Raw genomic sequence first — 23,634 nt, 5'->3', positions numbered from 1 at the left:
GCAGTAGGGAATATTATGGTTAGTATCAGTAAAGATTTCAAGCACATTCTTCATATGTTTGAGGAAATCTTTTATAGAAGACAGGGAAAAGATATCAAAACCACCATCATTTTTCTTCATGACAGGAAGCTTTTTCTGGAATCTACTGTCAGAGCTTTGGAATTGTTCTACATGTAGATACAAGATAAGATAACCATGGAGCCATTCATTCCATTGAGATGTTTTATTGAATATTTATTGTATTGTCAAACCAAGCAGATACTAAAAATTTGTTACTGAATAATACAATTCTTATAGAATTTATACTTCAGTGGAGATTATACTAGAGATGAATCAATATTTTACAATATAGAATATAGTAGGGAAGAATAAATAGAGCTGATCTGAGTAGGAAAGTTAGCTCTGTCAGGGATATCTTGCATTAGCTTGTGTAGGGCAACAATGAAATCTCAATGGAGCAAGTGGTATTAGAGCAAGAAAATAGGATGGGCACCTGGATTTTATTTGAAAGTGAATGAAAATATTTAAAAATAAAACATTAGGTATAGACTAATATAGGGATGTTTTAAAATACATGTTTACAGACATTTATCATGTGAGCACTTCATGTACAATAAACACCAGAATGGAAAGTCATACCTACTGGTGCTATAGTATAGTTTGCATATAGTATAGATTATTCCCAAATATCATGAGAATAAACAGGAACTTTTTTATTTGACCTTAGTCTAATTCCATGAGATGAAAAATCACACCTAACACATCTATGAAGGCCAAAATCTGTGCTAGACAGGTCATAGGCCCTAAGGGAGAACCACCATCATTATCCCCCTCAATGAAATAAGTATTAAAGCAATTCTCAATGACTTATCATTGGATATATAGATTTGTACTTTCCCAACCCTTATCATAATGATTTCTTCTTGTAGTAAATAGTGATTAACAAAAATCAAAGCAAAGCAAAGCAAACAAATAGACAAACACTTGCCAATATGCAGACAATTGAACACCATGGAGAGCTCTACAATATGTGGAACTTCTATACCACACCTCTTATTCTCCAAGCTCAGGAATCATTGTGAGACTGGATGAAAAAATGTAAGAGCTGGAACTGGTAGATGAATACAAATAAACCATATTTCAGGGCACAACAGAATGGTTGCAAATATGACGTCATGTTAGCACTTTTGGCATACACATGCTCACACAAGACAAAAATCATAGCACAGAGAGGGAACATGTGCATGAATCTAGAGGTAACTCAGGAGTTATTGGTAACTTATATCTTCCAGAAGGAAAGTAATTTATCTATAAGCACATGGCTCAGGTAGGCTAACTGTGCTTCAGTAAAGGTTAAATACCGAATTATGTACAGGTACCACAAGATAAATTTGATAAAAAAAATAGTTGAATGTGTAGAGGAGGAAGCTACACTTAGAAGAGTTCAAGAGGGGCTGAACATGATCAAAATATATTGCATAATATTTTCAAAGACATTAAAAACTACAAAAGAGAAAATGTATTAAAATATAATATCTATGTGTACTGGGAGAACAAAGAGATTCAGGCAAAAGAGGAATAACAAGAAGGTGAATAACTAAACCTCAGATGATGGTCATACTGGGTGATTGTCATTATAGTGAGTTGTACAAAACAGGTTATCATAAAAAAATATTTTGTTACCAAGATATCTCTTCAGAGCCCCCTTAATCTCATTATTCCTGAGGCTGTAGATGAGGGGATTTAACATGGGGATTACAACCATGTAGAATACAGACAACACCTTGTTCTGGTCAGTGGAGTAGTTGGACTTGGGCATCACATAAATGAATGTGATGGTCCCATAGAACAGAGTGACCGCAGTGAGGTGGGAGGTACAGGTGGAGAAGGCCTTGTATCGACTTTCTGTGGAGTGCATCTTCATTATAGTGATGAAAATACAGGAATAGGAGATGGCTATAACAAACACTGTTGTCATGGAGATAAAGCCAGAAGAAACTGAGGTAATAACAACAGCAACAGTGACATCAGAACAGGAGAGTTCCACCAAAGGAGCCAAATCACAGTAAAAGTGATTGATTCTATTTGGTCCACAGAAGAACAAGGAAAAGAAGGAAAGAGTGAAAAAGGAAGCACTAAGAAAACCTTGTATATAAGATCCTATAACCAATTGGATACAGGCTTCTCTGGACATTTTGGTGGAATAAAGCAGTGGGTTGCAAATTGCTACAAAGCGATCATAAGCCATGGCAGCCAGAAGGAAGCATTCAACTGTCGCAAGGAAAACAGCTGAGGTAAACTGTATAGAACATCCAATGTAGGAAATAGTATTTGGTTTCACTAGGAAGTTAACAAGCATATTGGGTGTGACAGAAGATGAAATGCCTATGTCAACAGAAGCCAAGTGGCTGAGAAAAAAGTACATCGGGTGATGGAGCTGGGAAGAGACTCTGATGAGAAAGATGGTGCTGAGGTTGCCAAACACAGTCACCAGGTAGATGCACAGGATGATGGTGAAGAGGATGACTCTAAGGACTGGGTCATCTGTTAATCCCAATAAAATGAACTCTGTCACTACAGTATGGTTCCCATCCTCTATGAAAGCCATGAGACAAGTAGTTGCTGCTAGATTAAGGCTGTGATGAAGATATTACAAATGGGATTTATAAAGAAGTCACTTCATTTCATTTAATCAGGGCATGGAGAGCATTACAAACAAATATATTATTCAAAATATTGAACCAATTATTGATGCTTTACCAGCATTCTCATCATTTGTACACATGTGCAACAATTATTTCAAAATTATTCGTGCACAAATGCTAGAAATGTGTTATAAATAATAAACACATTTTATTTACATTTACTTATAATAAAATATACAATTTTGTCATTAAGGCTAAAGTTTAAAATTATGAGACTTGGCCCAGTAAGATAGCTTGGTAGTAAAGATTCTTGCCACCAAGAATGACATGTTACAGATAGTGTTTGATACCTGGAACCCACAATGGGAAGGAAGAATCAACTCCTAAAAGTTGTTCTTTGTCACCCACACATATGCCGTGTTACCAGTAACCACTTACACACACACACAAAATTATGAATACAAAAGTAAATTGATAGATAAATATAAATATTCTTAAGAAAATAACAATGTATTATAAGCTTAACAAAAGAGCAAAATATAAAAGAAAGAATTAAACAATGATGTCTTAAGCTATTGCTATTATTAAATGATTTCTACATTAACAGCACAGGAGTTGGAAAAAAAATTTATGTTTTCCTATTTTTATTCCTATGTAGTTGCATTATTCTTTTTATTATTTCTATATTCTAGCAAACATATTTTAAGTAACAACACACACACACACATACAAAGTAGTCAATTTATGAAGCTTCACAATTGGTTCAGTTATTAAGAGCACTTGGTGAACTGGCAATAAAGGGTTAAAGCCCTACTCAGGTAATTGTGTTTTCTAGCAGAATTCTGTTGTTCCAATTCTGAGGACCCAACACTCTTATGATCTTCACAGTCACCAGGCATTCATGTGCTACAATGCACTCATGCTGGCAACATTCACTCACAAAATAAAAATAGCAAATCTTTAAAAAGAGAAGTAGATACAAACACCAGGCACGTTGAACCCATAGAATTCCTTTTAGTAAACAGGCTATAAAATGATGGGTGGCCACAATTGAGGGTTATTTAAATTAGGAACAATATCAAAGTGGAATTTCAGCTTTCTGATGGGTAATACAAAGTCTGCAAAACTGAATAAAGATCACATTAAATTTTCAAATATGACTTCCAGTTGTAAACCCATTAAGTATTTTAAATTCTTCTAAATAGGTCATTGCTCTTTAAAGTAATTTGAAATATCAATTCTATCATCGTGTTTTATGAATATATAGCATGATATTAGTAATGTTTTAAACAAAGCCATTGCTTTTCCAGTGTCATGTGTTTTCTAACTGAAATATTTTTGAATGAATTCACATGATTTTCAACAAAGGACACTGAGGACCAGTATTCAATCTCAGATGTTAAAAGATTTATCAAGGCTCACCTAGCAAGGCTCAGATTGAATGTAATTTTTCACATTCTATACTTACATTCTCATTTGTCTTAATGATGCCTGTGAGGCTGACACATTCAATCCAAAACCAACCAGACCCTTGCACAGGATATCCCCTAACAGTAAGCCACCAAATTATTTCAAAATTAGTGAATTTGTTAGCCTGTTGAAAATGGTACATGCATACAGCTTGGAAGGTCATGTTGGTTTCTGGTCTTGTCAACAGCTGGATAAATAAGGACTTTATGAAAACTCATTTTTATGTCTGATTATTCTGAACAATTTATTAATGAAATACAAGGAAATTCTACCAAAGTTTCTTCCCGCTTCTGTTATATAACTTCATAATTCCATCTGACATATTTCACCTATATGGTTTGAAATACAACACATTTCAAAGAAAAAGTATCTCCCTTTACCAACAAAGTCAAACACTTACCTCTTGAAATAAGAATTAATTATAAAGTAAGCAGTTCAACGTTATAATGTTTTTATAGATATAGATCTCTTTCCTACTGTCATTATTTATCTTGGAGGATAAGTCCCTGCAGAGGTTCTGGATTCCAGTGTGAATTCAAATCATCATTGATCATTACCTTAACTCCAGTGAGTACTGAGCAGTTCATTTCCTAAAGGCATAATTAATTTTCAAGGCGTCTGTTAGTCTTAAGCAATCTCGTGTTTTCCTCTTTATGTGAGTATTGGTGCACTTGCACTTCGTGATTATGGGATTTACATAATAACGATTATCTTAGGTCAATGTTCCTTCAAATTGATATTTGTTTCAGGTTAGTTTACTTTCAACGATATAAACTACTCATTAAAATGAATCATTTTGTTTCTTTTAGTATTATAGTGGTTGATATAATATTCTCTATTAGGTACTTAGGTGAATATAGGAAGGGATGAGATTCAAAATTGAGTGATTGTTTGAGGCACACACAATGAGAGTATAAAATGTCATCATTACCTAGAAAATATTTCATAGAAATAGGTATGTATGATTTCCAGTAATAATTAACATTCCATAATTTATACCTCAAATCTGTGATATGTGGTCTTACCTTATATGTTATCTTGGAGAATAGAAGGCACAGTAATTCTCCCCTTGAAGACTCAACTCAACATTCTCCTAAACTTACTTTCATTAACTTCTACAATGAACCCTTGATAGAACTCTAGTAAAACTGGTTGACCCTGAGCATCAGTCAGTTCTCAATCAAAGTGTCTCCTGTGCAGCTTAGCATAACTATCCTCTGAGTGGCTATATCCAACAGTGTTCAAAAACAGAAGCATATATCCACAGCCAAACATCAAACAGTGTGTGAGGACAACTAGTGGGACTTGGGGAAAGATAGAGGCCCCAGAAGTAGGTGGGGACTCCAAAGAAAGATCAACTGGTCGACAAGGCAGAACCCTGGGAGCTCTGAGAGACTGAGCCCCCAACCAAAGAGCACACAGGATCTGGAATTAGGACCCTGCCACATATGTAGCAGAAAGGCAGCTCAGTCTTCATGGTTGCCCTGTTCGAACTCAGAGGGAGTGGATATGCCTAATCTGGCAGAGATTTGTTGTACCAGGGTAGGGAGATACAAAAAAGACCTCACCGAGTAGGCATTCTGTGATGGAAGGACCAGGAGGGGGAAGCAGATTTGGAAAAAATAAAGGAATAAACCAAAAACCAAAGTCCTGTTCCAGCTGGCAGAGGAGAGCAGAGGAGACGCAGAGATATGATCATCACTGAAAACTCCCTGGTACACTAGCAGGGAGTATGGATCAGTGAATGACAGAAAAGTCATTGTATCAAAAAAAAAGACATGCCCAGATTTACAGCAACATTGCCTTCTGACCTTCTTACTATGGAACTATGGATACCATGCATATTATGGAACACATGCACCTGCACTCACATAAACACATGCATGCTTCTTGCATGCATACATCATACATCAAAACATATATTACCTCGATGTAAATTGTAAGATGGTCTCATGTAATCCAGGCTAAATTTGAACTTGCTAGACAGTTATGGAAGACTTTGAACTTCTGATCTTCCTGTCTCCATCTCCCAAGTACTTAATTTGCAAGTACTCAACACTCATTATGGTATTTGAGATCTAGTATAATACTTTATGAATGCCAGACAAGGATTCTACCAAAAGGGCTACATTAATAGGCCATTATCATAGTTTAAGTTTAATGATTTGCACACAGGCATGCGCGCGCGCACACACACACACACACACACACACACACAAACACACACAAAATCTTCTGGATCATAGATGACAGTACACAGAAATTGAACTTAAACTACTTTTCTAAATGTATTTTGGGTCAGATCTGAATTAATTTAGGATTATTATTTAAGTCACATTTGATGCCAGAATGTATTGTTTGAATGAATGTCACCAAGGAGGCTACACAACTAAATATGAGAATATCATTCATTCATTTCTTTCAGACATATATGTTAAGTAGTTATTGTATTCTAGAAAACTGTTGAGCACTTTACATAGGCTAAAGAAAGTGGACTTTTAGGAAATTCAGAGTTCATTGGATAAACCATAGAAAAGATAACATATTATATACATTGTCACCTATATCAGGAGCCCCAGATAATGTGCCATCCCAGCATCAAGACTGACTGTACCATCATTTTATTAAAATCAAGGTCAGGAATGTTTATGCTCATTAATCACAATTCCTTTAATTTGAGATAACATAAACTAAAGAAGCAAGTGCAGAAATATATAAATATAACCTGCTGTGTTCTTTTTGTTTGTTTGTTTTAGTTTTAGTTTTTGTTTTTGTTTCTTGAGACAGGGTTTCTCTGTGTAGCCCTGGCTGTCCTGGAACTTTGTAGACCAGGCTGATCTTGAACTCAGAAATCCGCCTGCCTTTGCCTCCCAAGTGCTGGGATTAAAGGCGAGAGCCACCACGCCCAGCTTTGCTGAGTTCTCTTAATGTTGCTTCTGTGTATATGATATCAATGATGATCACTTTGTATTAAATAATAAATTAGAGGACTCTTCTTCAAGAGAGACTAATTCTCCCTTATTACTCATGAGCAGCCAAATCAACAGGAAGCAAATTATATTATACCTAGTATTAGGAACATAACTAGGCATCCAGGGCTAGTGACTTTATATATCTTAAAGAAAACCTACTACTGCCAGTATAATAGATCAGCTCCTAATTACATTCTTATTCTAATTAAATTTATATTCTTATTCTTGTTCCAACAGGTAAGTGAAGTTCTCATTACACATCAAAGAAACTTCTCATCAGCAAATGGAGACTATTACAGAAAACCAACAACTGGTTTTAATACAGAGATCAAATGATCATGAGGAGCCTAGCCCAATGGTTACCTTTATAACATAAGTCCTGTATCCAAAGCTTAGGAAACACCCTGAAAGGGGAGAGAAAAAAAGGAAAGAGTAAGAGGACTAATAACTACGTTGAGATGTCTTCTAGAATCAACAGGGAAACTATACCCATAACACTAACTCAGAACTATGACTATCTAGGTAAGACTGGAACAATGACAAGACAGACATATCATGCCAAAGTAGGATGACTCTGAGGGAGTTTCCACCCTTAGACATTTTTAAATTTATTTGTGATGTTTTCATACATGACTACACTAATTTCATTATTTGCAAATAACTCAAAGTATAAATATTCCTGGAAATATAATTCTTCTTGTCTTCCTCGTTTATTTCCACCATCTTGGGAATTAACCAAATGGTGAAGATCCAGGTTTACTTTATATCTTCCTCACCAAAATATTTGGCCATTCCTTCTAACACATCTCCATTTCTTTATGACTATCTGTGGAAGGCAGCACAAATATTTACCTCAGAGCCACTGCAGTTAGCTGGGACCCAAGTAAGCTAACTGTGTCCTCCTCCTTACCTTCATTCTATGATTTCTTTTTTTTGTCTGAGCCCCTCCTGCTAGACCATCTTCATCTCTTTGGGATTTGTTCTTTTGGGGCAGATTCATGCTCCCTCATTTATTCTAGAAAACCCCTTTATGGCATGCCTTCTAGTCCACCCCCATTCCTTTGTGACTACACTGTGACCCACAGAACAGTTCTTAACTAGAGACTACACAACCACCACACTTAGACAGGGTCAGTCATTCCTTCAGATCAAGGCTGTTTCTTGAAGAGTCATCACTAACCAAAAAAACTTCTATCTACCAGGGATCCCCACAGATTGACACACTAGGACCCAGATTGTTGCAACATCAACCAAAGAAGGGCAGATCCTCTGAACAAAGTTCAGAGCAGATAGCTACACCCAAAAACACAATTGTCCTAATTCTAGATACCTAGATACCAGCAGAGACATAAATATTAGCAACTAAAACAAATGTGTGTACTCCTGTAAACAGTAACTCTGTTTTTATAGTTGTTGAGAAAAGTACTTTAGCTGAAACACAACACAAGGACCTCAAAGCAGCAATTATGTATACCTTTAAGGACTTTAAAGGTGATATAGATAAATGCCTTAATGAAGACCACCCAGAATACACAAAGAGTTGAATGAAATAAAAAAAAATCAAGATATGAAAATAGATAAGATGGAGTAAAAAAAATATTTTTTTCCTTATCTTTGGAATTTGGTGGGTACAGGATTTATGTGAATTTGTGATTTCTTCTTTTTCATGGTTTATGTTGGCATTTCATCTGTATATTCTTTTGTTTGGTGTCTACTATAGCTATGTTCACGACAGTAGCTTCTTTTCTCAGTGTCTAAGAGGTTTCCTCTAGTCAAATTAACTTTGTAATGTTTTGTCTGGACAGGTAGTTTCATCCTTTGTAATGTCTCCAGGCTTTGCCCACTCAGCTGCATAACATTTTTCCTTGAGGATGCTTCTCAATTGTGAGAAGAAAAAACAAAACCCACTGAGATCTGAATAGGTGGAGGGACTACCTTCATAACTTCAACATCTCCAAAGTATTAATGAACCTCATAGGACACACTTATGTGACCTTACGATTTAGAGCAGTGAGTGGCAGAAACATGGCTCCCAAGGTTGATCTACCTGCTGATTCAGGCTCAATTGATGAGATTTGATTCAGATCATGAAGGGTAGTTGTGCACTTTTTTGTAGGATGTGAGATTCCTGCCACCCGCCTTTTTCAACTTGGTAGTATCTGGAGCATCCTTTTCCACCAGCTGCTTTCCATGGCTGTCTCTTTTTGTAAGAATGGGAGGGTAAACTTAGCATCTTTGATTTGGGGTTGTACCATATTCTCAAGACCACAAGCATATCAGGTTTAAGGAATTGGTTACCTCTCAAGATAGCACCTGTCCATGGTTTTCTGAGTCATACAAAAAGACAAATAAGATCTGTTTCTATTAGTAATCTATTAGTCTTCCTAAAACCAATAACTGGACTTGATGGTCATGTGCTTGTCTTGAACTTTAATCATCGTTTCCTTCACCAGAGCTGCATGATTTATATGTAAAAGAAGTTCCGTTTTTTTCTTCTGCTGGTCATCCAGCTGCTGGAGTAGTTTTCTGAATGGCTAATAAGTGACTTTAAGAATAACATCTTTATTTAAAACTATTTAATTAATTTTTTGTAATCATAGTATCTTATAATGTTCCCTTAAGTTTCTTCAATCCAAATCTTTTCATGTAACGCTGCTTGGTTTCTTTCAAATTAATAACCTATTTTTTCTTTGCTTCTATTCATATGTATATCTGCATGTATACTTCTTTATATAAATATTCATATATATTAATATATCCAGGTTCTACTTACATATATATCTATCTTATTTTACTTTTCTAACAAGATCTACCCATTTCCTCAAAGTAAAATAAGATAGATATATATGTAAGTAGAACCTGGATGTAGTGAATGTGTTTCTTCAGTGATGGTTGTGGGAGTTCCATTAATGCTCTGTCCTTACACCCAAGAAAAGCTAGTTCTGGAGTATGTTCTGTCAGGTTTGCAAGCCTGTCAGGTGACTCGCAGCAACAAATAGAACTGCCCCTAAAGTGCTTGGCATTTCAAAGCCCTGAACTGCAGGTGGCAGATTTTAATCCCAAGATAAGGCATCAGAAAAAGAAAGTGTGGAGGTGAAGTTGAATGAATATTTTTCTGCAAAGTATGAAGGGATGAAGTATGACAAAAGTGGCAGTCTAATCTGTAATGAAGTGGACCTGTGTGACTGCCTGGAGAAGAACTGCCTGGAATAGTACTCCCCATATCCCAAGTGCAATTCCAACAAGTGTGGGCCAGAGTACAGATGCAACCAGCGCTGGGTCTATGATGCCATTGTCATAGTCTGCTGAGGCCATTAACATCTTGCCATTTAGGGTTCCTGACTAGGAGACATTGTGCCTACATTCATTCTCTCTCTCTCTCTCTCTCTCTCTCTCTCTCTCTCTCTCTCTCTCTCTCTCTCTCTCTCTCTCTCTCTCTCTCTCTCTCTCTCTCTCTCTCTGGGTGTCTGGTTGAGAACACCATAATTTTAAGATTTGCAGAACTCTGCATCTGAAAGCTGTTACTGAAAACATACAACAAAATGCATGTTTTTTCTATAATATCATAAATTGCTAGGAAAAACAAACTTCTACTTTTGTACTGTATATCTTTAGTATTATTTTTAATTTTTTGATTAATTTATTTTTTACACTCCATATTCTATTCTCTGCCCCCTTCCACACTCCAACTGCTCCACATCCCATACCTCCTCCAAATGCCTCCTGTCTCCACATGGATGCCCCCACCCTCCACCCCACATGACCACTAAACTCCCTCAGCCATACAGTCTCTTGAGGGTTAGGTACATCATCTCAGAATGAACACAGACCCAGAAGTCCTCTACTGTGTGTTTGTTAGGGGCCTCATATCAGCTGGTGGATGACATCTGTTTGGTGGTCCAGTGTTTGAGAGTTCTCAGGCATCCAGATTAATTGAGACTATTGTCCTCCTACAGGGTTGCCGTTCTCTTCAGCTTCTTTCAACATTCCTTAATTCAACAAGAGGAATCAGATGCTTCTGTACATTGGTTGGGTGCAGATATCTGCATCTGACTCCTTCAGCTGCTTGTTGGGTCTTCTGAGTATTGTCATGCTAAGTCCCGTTTTGTGAGTGCTCCATGGCTTAAGTAATAGTGTCAGGCCTTATCCTACTTTGGTCCTATCCGGGAACTTCTTTTACTCAGGATCTTCTATATTTCCATCCCTGTAATTCTTTCAGACAGGAACAATTATGCGTCAGAGCTGTGACTGTGGGATGGCAACCTTATCCCTCACTTGATGCCCTGGCTTTTTGCTGGAGGTAGGCTCTATAAGTCCCTTTCCCTACTTTCGGGCATTTCTTCTAAGGTCCCTCCCTTTGATTCCTGAGAGTCTCTTACCTCCCAGGTCTCTGATACATTCTGAAGGGTTCCCTCAAGCTCCTCTTTCCTTATTTTGATGTTAAACTTAAATTTGGTAATGACAATATTTTTATTACCAAACACTTACATTTTACTAAATTATTTATTAGTTTACTAAATTGAGAAGCAAAAACTTGAATATGTTAAAAGTCAGTGATAAGAACATCTCCTTAAAGGATCAGTATTTCAGGATATTTTTAAACAATGATATTCTGAATGGCTCATATGCTTACTAGTTGGATGTATGGATAATCAGCTGACTAAATGCATGATGTGGTTGTTTCTGTTCTGAAAATACTGTAGCAGGTGTCAGAAAAGCTGAATTCAGTCTTCTATGAACTAATTTCTGTGCGTGGTATGTGTGTGTGTGTGTGTGTGTGTGTGTGTGTGTGTGTGTGTTTGTGTTTGTCAGTATGAGTTCCTATGCATCAATTCAGGTGCCTGCAGAGGCCAGAGATGTTTGCTTCTTTGGAGTATGAGTCACTGGCTTTTATGAACCACTTGTCATCAGTCTTGGGAACCTAGCCCAGGTCCTTTGCAAGATCTGTCTGTGGTCTAAATATCCGAACCATCTCTCCAATAACAAGCTTATTAATTTTCTCCATCTTAAGCCAGATTTTCTCTTATGTTCATTGTCTGGAGCGCTTGCAAATCCTCAGTTACTAACTTAAGATGTATACTATGATACCAATGAGGTATCTAGATGTGCCTGCTGAGAGTTTAGTCAGTAAGCTTCCCTTTCCAGACATTCCTTCCTGCAAAAGGTTATTTAATCTATGGCCACTTGAATAAGTGGTATGCACCCATTTTCCATGATGAACAGTGAATAAATAGTTTAGATAAACAAGGACTATTTCTCTTATCAAAAACTGCTGTGGGGGAGGGCTTTGTCATATACAACTGTGCTGTCTAAGTCCCCCAGAGAAAGCCTCTCTGCCCTCCAAACAAGGACATTCACCCATGGCTTAAACTAGAGTTCTCCCTTTTTCTGAATCTGGGGTCCATGCCCCAGTGGCCACCTCATCACCCCCTTCATTGCCCCAGAGTGAGTTTAGGAACCCCTGCCTCCTTGGACTCAGCCTGCATTGTTTCTCACTGAGGCTGGGGCATGCATCTAAGGCTGCATCCTACTACCCCCATACTCTGAGGATAGAAAGTAGGTTGGTGCCCTCCTGTTTCACTACCCCACATGGCAGGAAGGTCTTTTTGTCTCCCAGCTTCACTCAGATGTCTCTTCCATTCCCTTCTATGTCTGTTTTAACCCCTCTGATTTCACCCTTCCTGTCTCTCTGCCAGCACATTAGTTGTATGCTCTTCTTCTCCCAGTATTTTCTGCTCCATCCATTTGCTCTCAGATCTTCATTACAACCTATCTGCAGTAAGTCAATGCCAGAATATTCCTTAAATTGCCTTTGGGCAATGAGGAGCTGCCTAACCATTTTGGTTTACACTTGGGTGTTGGAGAGGGGTGGTCAGGGAAAGGACAAGCATTTACAAGTCAGAAACCTGTGATGGGTCATAGAAATGACAATACCAAATCCTGCCAGCATTTAGACCTTATCACATAGAAGTCCATTTATTTTTCTTGAGAGAGAGAAAGGGGGTGGATCCAGATGGGAGGGGAGGTAGAGAAGTTCTGAGAGGAGTAGAGGGAGAAGAAACCATAATCAGGATATATTAAGTGAAAGAAAAAAATCTATTTTTCAATGAGAGGAAAACAATCACACACTAAAAAAATAAATTAAATACTAAAATCTGCATAAAAATATACAAACATATGTTTTGCAGTAATGTGTTTTGCAAATAGTCATGTCCATAAATGTGACACTTGCAGGTTTCTATAAAATAGGAGCTGTGATCTCTGGAAACAAGTATTTTTTTTTCCAATTTTGTTTTGTCCTTCCATGTTATAGGGTTAAATAAATGTATTCATTTTTCTAATTTCTAATGATTAAAAATACATTTCAAAAGAAGATTCATGGAATAAGAGGCAGACATAATGAACGAGCCAGAGGTTGAGATGTGAAGTAGGAAAGTCATCTGGACATGCCATGAGCTCTTGATCTTATGACCTCACTGGAGTTGTGGTTACCTGAACAAGACTAGTTTCAGATTTTCCCTGTCATGATTGCATCATGGATGGGAAGGTGTCTATGTCATTCCATCCTTCCATCAGAAATTATTGTCAATTCATGATTGCTAGATGCATTGCAATGCATTGCATTTAATGACTACCCATTCTCAGGCAAGAAAATCTACTTAAATTCACTGGTCCATTGTACCTGTTGGTTTCTTAGTTAACAGAATGCCTCCTTGGAACTAGCCTATTGGTAAGTCTCTGGGGTAGTGACTTGATAACTACTAATGTGAAAGGGGCTAGCTCATTGTGAGTGATGCCACCACTGAGCAAGTGGTCCTTGGTTACTTAAAGAAGCAGGCTGAACAAGCCATGGGAAGCAAGCTAATGTAATATCCAAAACAAATTGAAGACCACCCAGTACCTTCCCGCTTTAAAAAGGACTTTATAAACTGTACAAGCAGGACAAGTGTAGAGCCAGATAAGGAAGCTGGCTGACTGTAAAAATATAGTTTTAGTGATCAAAATGATTAAGCCTGCAGCTACCAAAATAATATTAGCTCTTCTCAGAGAAATAACCATAACAAGATTAGCAATTCTTCTGCCCCCTGCCCCAACACTGAATTTTGACAAAGACCACAAACCACTCTGACTTTGTTGCGAGAATTCCCCTGACATTAATAGCTGTGACGTTAATGTACTAATACTTTGCTGACAAAATCATAATAACCCACCATGGGGGCAAGCAAAGTAAGTTACTAGGCCAAAGGGTTACTTAGTCAATATACAAACCAAGCAATGCCTGGAAGGGTTACTTGCTATACCAATGAGAACCCTGTTGCTCAAATCTGCCCTTTACAAAGGTATAAAAAATGTTTTTTTTTTCTTTGTTCTGGGTCTCTCCTCTGTCCTGCATGATGAGACAGGAGTCCACAACATGTTGAATCAATAAAAATACTAATGTATTTTGCAGCAATGGCAGTGGTCTCTGTGGTCATTGTAATGGTCTTTTGATGTACTCCAACACTACTTTATCTGTAGCTGATTGGGTTGTTTATTCCAATTCTGATTCTGGCAGAAGTGCAGCCTGGCAGTAGGAAGGATGTTATCTGGCACAGTATTTGAGATATTATAGCCTTAACCCACTTCCTGATTATGCTCTACACTCTAGTTGTAGATGGTATGTGACCCGTCAGCTTTTGCTTCTGTTGCATTCTATTGCTTTGCCTTCTATTGCTATGCCTTCTTTCTATTGGTAAGCCTTCCCTGCAATGATGGACTGTCTCTGAGAAATTGTTAGCCAAATTAAACTATTAGTAAAATAGGAAGAAGAAAAGAAAAATATTGGCAAATAATATATGAACGAGTCTATTGCAAACATTACCATGGAATGGACAGAGCAGACATCTCTTCAGAGATGACACCTTCTTTGTGGTTGCACTGACTATATTGATTGGATGGGCTTACTTAGAAGCCTCTCCTTCTGAAATGCAGTATGTTGGTTAGGGTTCCAATTGCTTACAAGAGCCACAATGAGCAAGGCAACTGTCCTACTCAGGGTTTCTATTCCTGGACAAAACATCATGACCAAGAAACCCATTGGGGAGGAAAGGATTTATTCAGCTTATACTTCCATACTGCTGTTCATCACCAAGGAAGTCAAGACTGGAACTCAAGCAGGTCAGAAAGCAGAAACAATGGAGAGATGTTCTTTACTGGCTTGCTTCCACTGGCTTGCTCAGCTTGCTTTCTTATAGAGCCCAGGACTACCATCCCAGATGGTACTATCCACAAGGGGCCCTTCCCCCTTGATCACTATGAGAAAATGTCCCACAACTGGATCACATGGAGGCACTTCCCCAGCTAAAGCTCCTTTCTCAATGATAACTTAGGTCTGTGTCAAGTTGACACATATACCAGCCAGTACAGCAACTCTTCTAAGAGACATTATGTAATTGGGGCTAGCTTATCAGTTCAGAGGTTTAGTCCATTATGATCATGGCATGAGGCATGGCAACTTCCAGGCAGACACAGTGCAAGAAAAGGAGTCAAGAGTTGTATATCTTGCTCAGAAGACAAAGAATGAGAAGACTCTAAAACCCCAAGGCAGTTAGTAGGAAGCTCTCAAATCCTATCCCCACAGTGACACACTTCCTCCAACAAGGTAAAAGGCTACACTTCCTAATAGTGCCAATGACTGTGCCAAGCATATTCAAACTGCCACATGCAGTACATCTTAAAATAGCATCAGATATGTCTTCAGGGTCCCTCAAGGTTTACTTAGACTTCTAAAAAATCATTTTGGTAATGAAGTATGTGGCATAAAGTGAAAGACCCCTGAAGGGAGACCCTCACTCAAGTCTAGGGACAGCCGCGAACCCAAGAAGACACTGAGACCGAACTCAAGATGTAGAGAGCAAGATTTAATAAAGCAACAACAAGCAAGCACATAAACCAGAGCTCTGGGGTGAAGAGTTCAGGAGTGTTCCGGGAACAATCTCCAGATGGGAGGGGTAGAACTCTGAGTTGAAGAGTTCAGGAAGAGTTCAGTAATTTTCCTCCTTCATTCCCCACTCCTTTTTAGTAAGTAGCTCTAATCTTAGAGCGAGTTTTCGGCCTCTTGGAGGACCCGATATTGTTGTCTTAATACCATAACTTGCACTGCATTTATTCTTTCTCTAATAAAAGCTACTAACTTATTGAGAATGCAGGGGCCAAAGGTAAGCAAAAGCATAAGTGTAATTAAGGGTCCTGCTATGGTGGAGAGGAGGGTGGTGAGCCAAGGGGACTTATTAAACCAGCTTTCGAACCATCCTTGTTGGCTTTCTCTTTCTCTTTTACGTATATCTAGGCGTTCTCTAAGTTTGGCCATAGAATCTTTGATTACTCCTGAATGGTCAACATAAAAACAACATTCTTCTTTTAGAGCAGCACAAAGTCCTCCTTCTTTAAGGAATAATAAGTCTAATCCCCTTCTGTTTTGTAACACTACTTCGGACAGGGAAGTTAAAGATTCTTCTAATTTGGTTATAGACTGTTCTATAGTTCTAAGATCAACATCCATAGCTGTACGTAATTCTTCATAGTATTGGGGGGGTCTTAATTAAGGCAGCGGTCCCTGTACCTACTCCTGCTGCTACTCCCAATCCTAAAAGTACTGCCAGAGTTAAGGTAACGGGTTCTCTTTTCCAGCAGACCCGGTGATCAAATTTGTCTAAAAAGGAGCTATCATCATGATACAGGAGTCTAGGAATAAGTTGAACTAAAATGCAGAAATCTTTGGAACTATTAAAAACAGACATAGATACACAAGGAGTGAGACCGGTATTGCAAGCCCATACTGTGTCTATAGGGGGCACTAGATACTGACTACTTTTGTTAGGCTGGATGTTCTGGGTCTGATTACAGAGGTGCCGTTTATCCTGAGGCGCCTGGCCTAAACAAAGCCCACTCCCTGAAACTGCTGCCAGAGTCAGCTTTCTGTTTTCTCCCCAAAGGCATTGAGAATGGTCTGAAGTAGTATTATAAGTTCTGATCTGAGCAATTCCTTCATAATAAGGGGGCCTAGAGGCATAGCATAACCAACATGATTGAGTCATATTAGGATTAGTCCTATTTAAAACTAAAAAAGCTCCTTGGACTAAACTGACCAGACGGCTCTCTGTATCTAGGGGCGGTGAGGAGGCTAAGGTTGGCTTCATGAGGGAAGTATTAGTCCCTCGGGAGGGTCCCACTGTGTTGAGCTGTGGAGTTGGTGGAGCTGGTACGGCCGGGACTTGTGGGGGAGCCGGTGCAACTGGGGGGCCCTGTTCCGTAAGGACTTTGTTGGGCCCTATGGGTGTTACCATCAGGTCTTTTACTGTCAGTCTGATCATAAAAATGAACCCAGGGTCTCTTGGTGGAATGTATACTCGCCAACCCCACTTATTTCCCTTAAGCCAACTCAAACGATTTTGTTTCCCTTTTTGGGTGAATTTTATAAGTAGGGGGTTGCAGTATTTACCTTTGCATGGCCCCGGGGGGCTGTTTTTAAGAGCGCACCCATTTTCTGGATATTTATAGGGGTTTCTTTCTCCTTGGTTTGGCCTGTCATAAACACTACCTCGTTTTACCGTGATTAGGTCCCAGTCAGAGGAAGGCTTCCAGTAGGCTTCCCCTGTTGTTTCACATGTCCATTTACCACAAAAATAATCTGATGCCCCCCCACATTCTTGTTGAAGCCTCCCGCTCCTACCCTGACCGGGGCAAACATAAAAATGTGCAGCTCTAAGATTAGCTCGGTAGAACTGCCCCGAAAATCCATACGTATTCCCTATTCCATTCGGAACACACCGCTGTTCAGGGGGTGGGTTACTAAGATCAGTATGATCGGGGAGGTCCCAATTGGGAGATCCTGCTGCTAACTTACAGATGTCAGGTGTGAGATCAGGCCACCAAGTCCAAGGGGGATGGACTGCAGTGACTGCCCATACAATGTTTCCCTCCTCATTAAGCACTTCCCAAGACTGTTGAATTGGAGCATGAGGGTTGTGGTTCCCTAGGCTTAGGGTGGCACCCGCGACACAAGCGAATTTTAAGAGGATTGTCAGTAGCTGCCACCATCCAGTTGTCTTCATGGTTGCTTTTAATCTGGCTAGGAGCCTTCTTGACGTGGGAGGCGTGGATCCAGGCGGCGATTCCGTCTACTTTTACTGCCGTGGGAGTGGTTAGCAGCACCAGATATGGTCCTTTCCACCGAGGCTCAAGAGTGCTGGTGCGATGTCGTCTGACAAGGACCGAATCTCCAACCTGGAACCCGTGGGGCACTGCCGTAGTCCCTGGTGCATAAGCTTCTTTGATCTGGTCCCAGATCTGTGTTCTGACAACTTCTAAGGCCTTTAAATGGGTAAACAGAGCAGAGGGTGAGGAAGAGTCAACACAGGGATCCAATATCCCGCCAGACTCGGTCAAGGGGGGCGGTCCCCCATGTAGAATTTCATAAGGAGTAAGACCGAAACGTCCAGGTGTGTTTCGGACTCTAAGAAGCGCAAAGGGAAGGAGGGTCACCCAGTCTTTACCGCTGGTCTCAATAGCTAATTTAGTTAGGGTCTCTTTTAGAGTCCTATTCATTCTTTCTACCTGTCCTGAGCTTTGGGGTCTATAAGCACAATATAACTTCCAATCAGTCCCCAATTGTGAGGCCAATCCCTGACTTACCTGGGCAACAAATGCGGGCCCGTTGTCTGAGCCAATTACCTTGGGGATCCCAAACCTGGGTAGGATTTCTTCAAGGATCTTCTTGGTCACCACCTGAGCAGTTTCAGACTTAGTGGGAAAAGCCTCTACCCATCCAGAAAAGGTGTCTATAAACACCAGCAGGTACTTGTTGCCATACATTCCTGGTTTAATCTCAGTGAAGTCCACTTCCCAGTAAACTCCGGGGCGATCTCCTCGTTTTCTCTTTCCTTGTTCTTTGTAAGGTCGGGCAGCATTGGTGAGAGCACAAGCCTGGCAGGAGTCAATTACCTGTTGTACCACCGAGTTGAGCTTTAAAATATAATAATCTGAACTCTTGATCAGCTGTAGGAGTTTATCAGATCCCAGATGAGTCAGTTGATGTAATTTTTGGACATAGTTTCTTCCTTCTTTTGTAGGTAAAATAATACGCCCATCTACAGTCCGCGCTAGCCCCCTAAAATTGAATTCCTGCGCCTGTTTGCGACAAACCATGGAATCTAATAGTTTAAAATCTTCATCAGAGTAAGTATAATTAGGACTGGTTGCCGGTGAGGGCTATGGCAGGGGCCTGCCTCTTTCTGCCATGATTGTTACCCCTTGAGCTGCCTGCCTTGCTGCTACATCAGCCATCTGGTTTCCTCGGGCCACAGGATCCTGTCCTTTTTGGTGGCCCGGACAATGGATAATAGCCACTTTCTTTGGCATATGTATAGCCTCTAGGAGGGCCAGAATTTCTTCTTTGTTTTTAATGTCTCTTCCTGCCGAGATAAGTAGCCCCCTCTGTTGGTAGATGGCCCCATGGATATGGGCTGTAGCGAAAGCATAGCGGCTGTCAGTGTAAATGTTGATCGCCTTACCTTCAGCCAACCGCAGGGCTTGAGTTAGCGCCAGGAGTTCAGCCTTCTGAGCCGAAGTTCCTTCTGGAAGACCACTTGCCCAAATTACCTGTTTTCCATCCACCACCGCCGCTCCTGCTCTTCTTTTTCCCTCTACCACAAAGCTGCTACCATCTGTGTACCAGGCAGGCACACCTGGCCAAGGCTGATCAGTCAGATCCCTCCTCGTTCCAGTTTCTTCAGCCAGGACATCAGCACATTGATGTACAGGAGTGGAGTCATCCGTCAAGGGGAGGAGGGTGGCAGGATTGAGGATGGCAGGTGGAGCAAAAGTTACTCGATCATTTAGCAACAAACTCTGGTAGTGGGTCATCCGGGCATTAGTCATCCACCGGTCAGGGGGCTGTCGTACAATACTCTCCAGGGCATGGGGAGCGATTATAGTCACATGCTGACCCAGAGTAAGCTTGTCAGCGTCTTTAACAAGCAGGGCTACTGCAGCAATGGCTTTCAGGTAGGAGGGTCAACCGCTGGCGACTGGGTCAAGCTTTTTAGATAGGTAGGCCACTGGCCGCTTCCAGGGCCCCAGAGTCTGAGTCAAAACCCGGCGGGCTACTCCAGCCCGCTCATCAACATATAAGGTAAAAGGCTTAGTCAAATCTGGCAAGGCCAGAGCGGGGGCTGCAAGCAGGGCTGCCTTTATGCTGTCAAAGGCTTTTTGGTGTTCCTCAGTCCAGGTGAATGGGACTTTTTCTTTAGTAAGTGGATATAGAGGGGCCGCCAGTGTTGCGAACCCTGGTATCCAGAGTCTACAAAAGCCCGCCGTCCCCAGAAACTCACGTACTTGGCGCGGGGTGGTAGGGGTTGGGATCAGCATCACAGTCTTTTTTCTGGCCTCAGTGAGCCACCGCTTTCCATCTCGGAGGGTGTATCCTACGTAGGTCACCTCGGTACGACATAGCTGAGCTTTCTTGGCCGATACCCAGTACCCCAACTCACCCAGTTCATTCAGGAGCTTCTTGGTTCCTTCAAGGCACAGTTCCTGGGTTGAGGCTGCCACCAGTAAGTCATCTACATACTGTAAGAGAGAAATCTGAGGGTTTTGCACTCTAAAAGGCGCAAGGTCACGGTGGAGTGCTTCATCAAAAAGAGTAGGAGAGTTCTTGAATCCTTGGGGCAACCTTGTCCAGGTTAGCTGGCCCGTGTGTCCTCCTTCTGGGTCCCTCCACTCAAAAGCAAACAGTGGCTGGCTATTAGGGTGTAATCGAAGGCAGAAAAAAGCATCTTTTAAGTCTAGAACAGTGTACCAAGTCCGCTCTGGCAGGAGGGAACTTAGTAGGTTGTAAGGATTTGGAACAGTAGGGTGAATGTCCTGTACCCTCTTGTTAACTTCTCTTAAATCTTGCACTGGTCGATAATCATTAGTCCCAGGCTTCCGTACTGGCAGGAGAGGTGTGTTCCAAGGGGATTGGCAAGGCACTAGAATTCCTTGCTCTATCAGTCTCTGAATATGTGGCCGGATGCCTTCTTTAGCTTCCTTACTCATAGGGTATTGTCTGACCGAGACTGGGGAGGCATCGGCTTTTAACTCTACCACGACCGGTGGTACTTGTTTAGCTAATGCCATCCCTGCCTGCTCAGCCCAGACTCCAGAAAAAGCGGATAGCCATTCAGGGTCTGGCAATTGTCTGGGACCCTGCTCATGGAGGCGATACTCTTCTTCTAAATTTAAAACTAAACACGTTATAGGGGTCTCTCCCCAGGTAACTTCTGGTCCCTTTGAGGTGAACTGGACTTGAGCTTTAAGTTTGGTCAACAAGTCTCGTCCCAGAAGGGGCGCAGGGCACTCAGGAATCACAAGAAAAGAGTGAGTTACTTGATTTTTTCCTATTTCCAAAACTCTCTTAGTAGTCCAGGGGTAAAATTTACTGCCAGTAGCTCCTATTACCATAGTCTTCTTACTTCCTAATTGTCCTAACGGTTTAGTCAAGACTGAATGTTCTGCTCCTGTGTCTATTAAAAAATTAACATGAGTCCCCTCCACAGAAAGTGTTACCCTAGGCTCAGGGAGGGGGTCCGAGCCCCGACTTCCCTAGTCTTCCTTCATAGTCAACACCTTGGGTCCTCTTGGCTTCCTTTTGGGGCAATTTCTTGCCCAATGTCCTTTCTCTTTACAGTATGCACACTGGTCTCTTTCAAGTGGAAGTTTCTGTTCTCCTGGAGGTCTTCTTGCCCTGTTGCCCAGGTACCCTGACTGTTCTTTTTCTGCCCTTTTTGCACCTACTACTATGGCCAAAATCTTAGTTAAGTTTCTCTCTTGGCGGCGATCACGCCGATTTTCTCTCGCTTCGAGCTCTCTCTTTTCTCTCTCTTGCTTTTCTTCCTCTGTCTCCCTCTTGTGATACACTCTCTCAGCTTCTCTCACTAAATCCTGTAAAGTATAATCTTGGAGCCCCTCTAGTCTCTGTAACCTTTTCTTGATATCAGAGGCAGACTGACCAATAAAAGCCATAGCCACGGCTGCTTTTTGACCCTCTGAAGAGGGATCAAACGGTGTATATCTCCTGTAAGCCTCCATTAGTCGTTCTAAGAAAACAGAGGGCGGCTCCACTGGACCCTGAAGGACCTCTCTTACCTTGGCCAAATTAGTAGGTCGCCGTGCGGCCTCTTTGAGCCCCGCCACTAGAGTCCGGAGGTAGTCCGTGAGACGCTCCCTACCTTCCGCAGTGTTGTAGTCCCAATTAGGACGAGTCAAGGGGAAGGATTCATTTATAAGATTGGGGAGATTAGTGGGGGTCCCATCTTGTCCCAGGACATTCTTCCTGGCTTCCAGCAGGATCCTTTCTCTCTCCTCCGTGGTGAAGAGGACCTGCAAAAGTTGCTGGCAATCATTCCAAGTGGGTTGATGGGAGAACATAAGTGATTCAAGGAGCCCAATAAGCCCAGAGGGGTTTTCTGAGAAAGGAGAGTGGTTAGTTTTCCAATTATATAAATCAGAAGAGGAAAAAGGCCAGTACTGCAAAGGAATGAGATCATTAGGTCCTGGCGCTGGCCCTCCCACATGTGCTCTAAGTGGCAAGGCGACTGTTGAATCCGGCCCCCCTTCCTCCCCAGGGCTTCGGCCTCGGCGGCTCCTAGTCCCCCCCGCCGGTCCCTGAGCCCCTCTCGCTATTGGTCTCTGTGGCGGGGCGGCCGCAGGCGGCTGCTGGGGCAGGGGGTAAGGGGGAGGTTGGGAGTCCATCCAGAGGAGGTCGTCAACCTCTGGATAAATCTTGGGGGGTGCTGAGGGACTGGATTTTTCGGCTGCATCGGACTGGACAACCGCGACTGTCAGTTTCGAAGGATTTGGAATCCAAGGCTTGACCCACGGAGGTAGGAACTGAACAAGATTCTGCCAGGTCACAATGTAGGGGATCTGATCAGGGTGACCTCCTTCTTCCTGGAAAACAATTTGCCTGACGGCGGCAATTAGTGACAAGTCAAAAGCACCCTCTGGTGGCCAGCCCACTCCAAATGTCGGCCACTCAGAGGTGCAGAAGGTCTGCCAAGGACCTTTTCTAACCTCCACCGACTGGTTGTGAGCTCTGACCCTCACCTCTCTCCAATGCTCCAGGGTTAGAGACAGGGGAGAGGAGGCAGATTGTCCCATTTCTAGAATAATAGCAGACACAACAAGAGCAGACATGAGACTGAGACAAAAAAGAAACCAAAAACAGCGGCGACTTTGCGTCGCCCACAGGCAACTTACAGAATCAGATGGCCTCTCCAAGGCCGGCCGATTTAGACCTTCCACCAAAGTGATGGTCTCTTGGCCTTCAGAGGGATCCACCAGGCGTCCCCGGTCCTCCCCTGTTCCTCCTGTGGCGTCCCCCAGGGCGAGCGGACGGTGGACACCGGACACGTCTATCCCTATCCACCCCGCGCTCTCTCCCGGACCACGGTCTCAGGTACTCGTACTGAGCACAGAGCGTCGCGCAAAACCGAAACTGCGATCGCACCAGATACAGATTCAGATGG

The 23,634-nt window shown here is 41.5% G+C and overlaps 2 protein-coding genes and 1 pseudogene across 2 annotated transcripts; 1 reads left to right on the top strand and 2 right to left on the bottom strand.

The window, feature by feature from the left end:
• Positions 1-1,615: 1,615 nt before the first annotated feature.
• On the bottom strand, positions 1,616-2,608 carry LOC147002889 (olfactory receptor 5P70-like). Its single transcript, XM_085842520.1, has one exon. The coding sequence runs from the start codon at positions 2,606-2,608 to the stop codon at positions 1,616-1,618; it is 993 nt and encodes a 330-aa protein (XP_085698646.1).
• Positions 2,609-7,545: 4,937 nt separating this feature from the next.
• Positions 7,546-10,433, top strand: LOC147002888 (ARL14 effector protein-like pseudogene; annotated as a pseudogene).
• Positions 10,434-11,263: 830 nt separating this feature from the next.
• On the bottom strand, positions 11,264-23,266 carry LOC147002887 (uncharacterized). The gene is given in 2 exon segments (XM_085842442.1): positions 11,264-11,299; positions 21,251-23,266. Coding segments are annotated over 2 exon segments (2,052 nt in total).
• Positions 23,267-23,634: the final 368 nt, after the last annotated feature.

Source organism: Mus caroli, unplaced genomic scaffold (assembly GCF_978045245.1).
Source record: "Mus caroli unplaced genomic scaffold, Mus_caroli_1 scaffold_8, whole genome shotgun sequence".
Lineage (NCBI taxonomy): Eukaryota > Metazoa > Chordata > Mammalia > Rodentia > Muridae > Mus > Mus caroli.
This window is presented reverse-complemented; position numbering and strand designations above follow the sequence as displayed.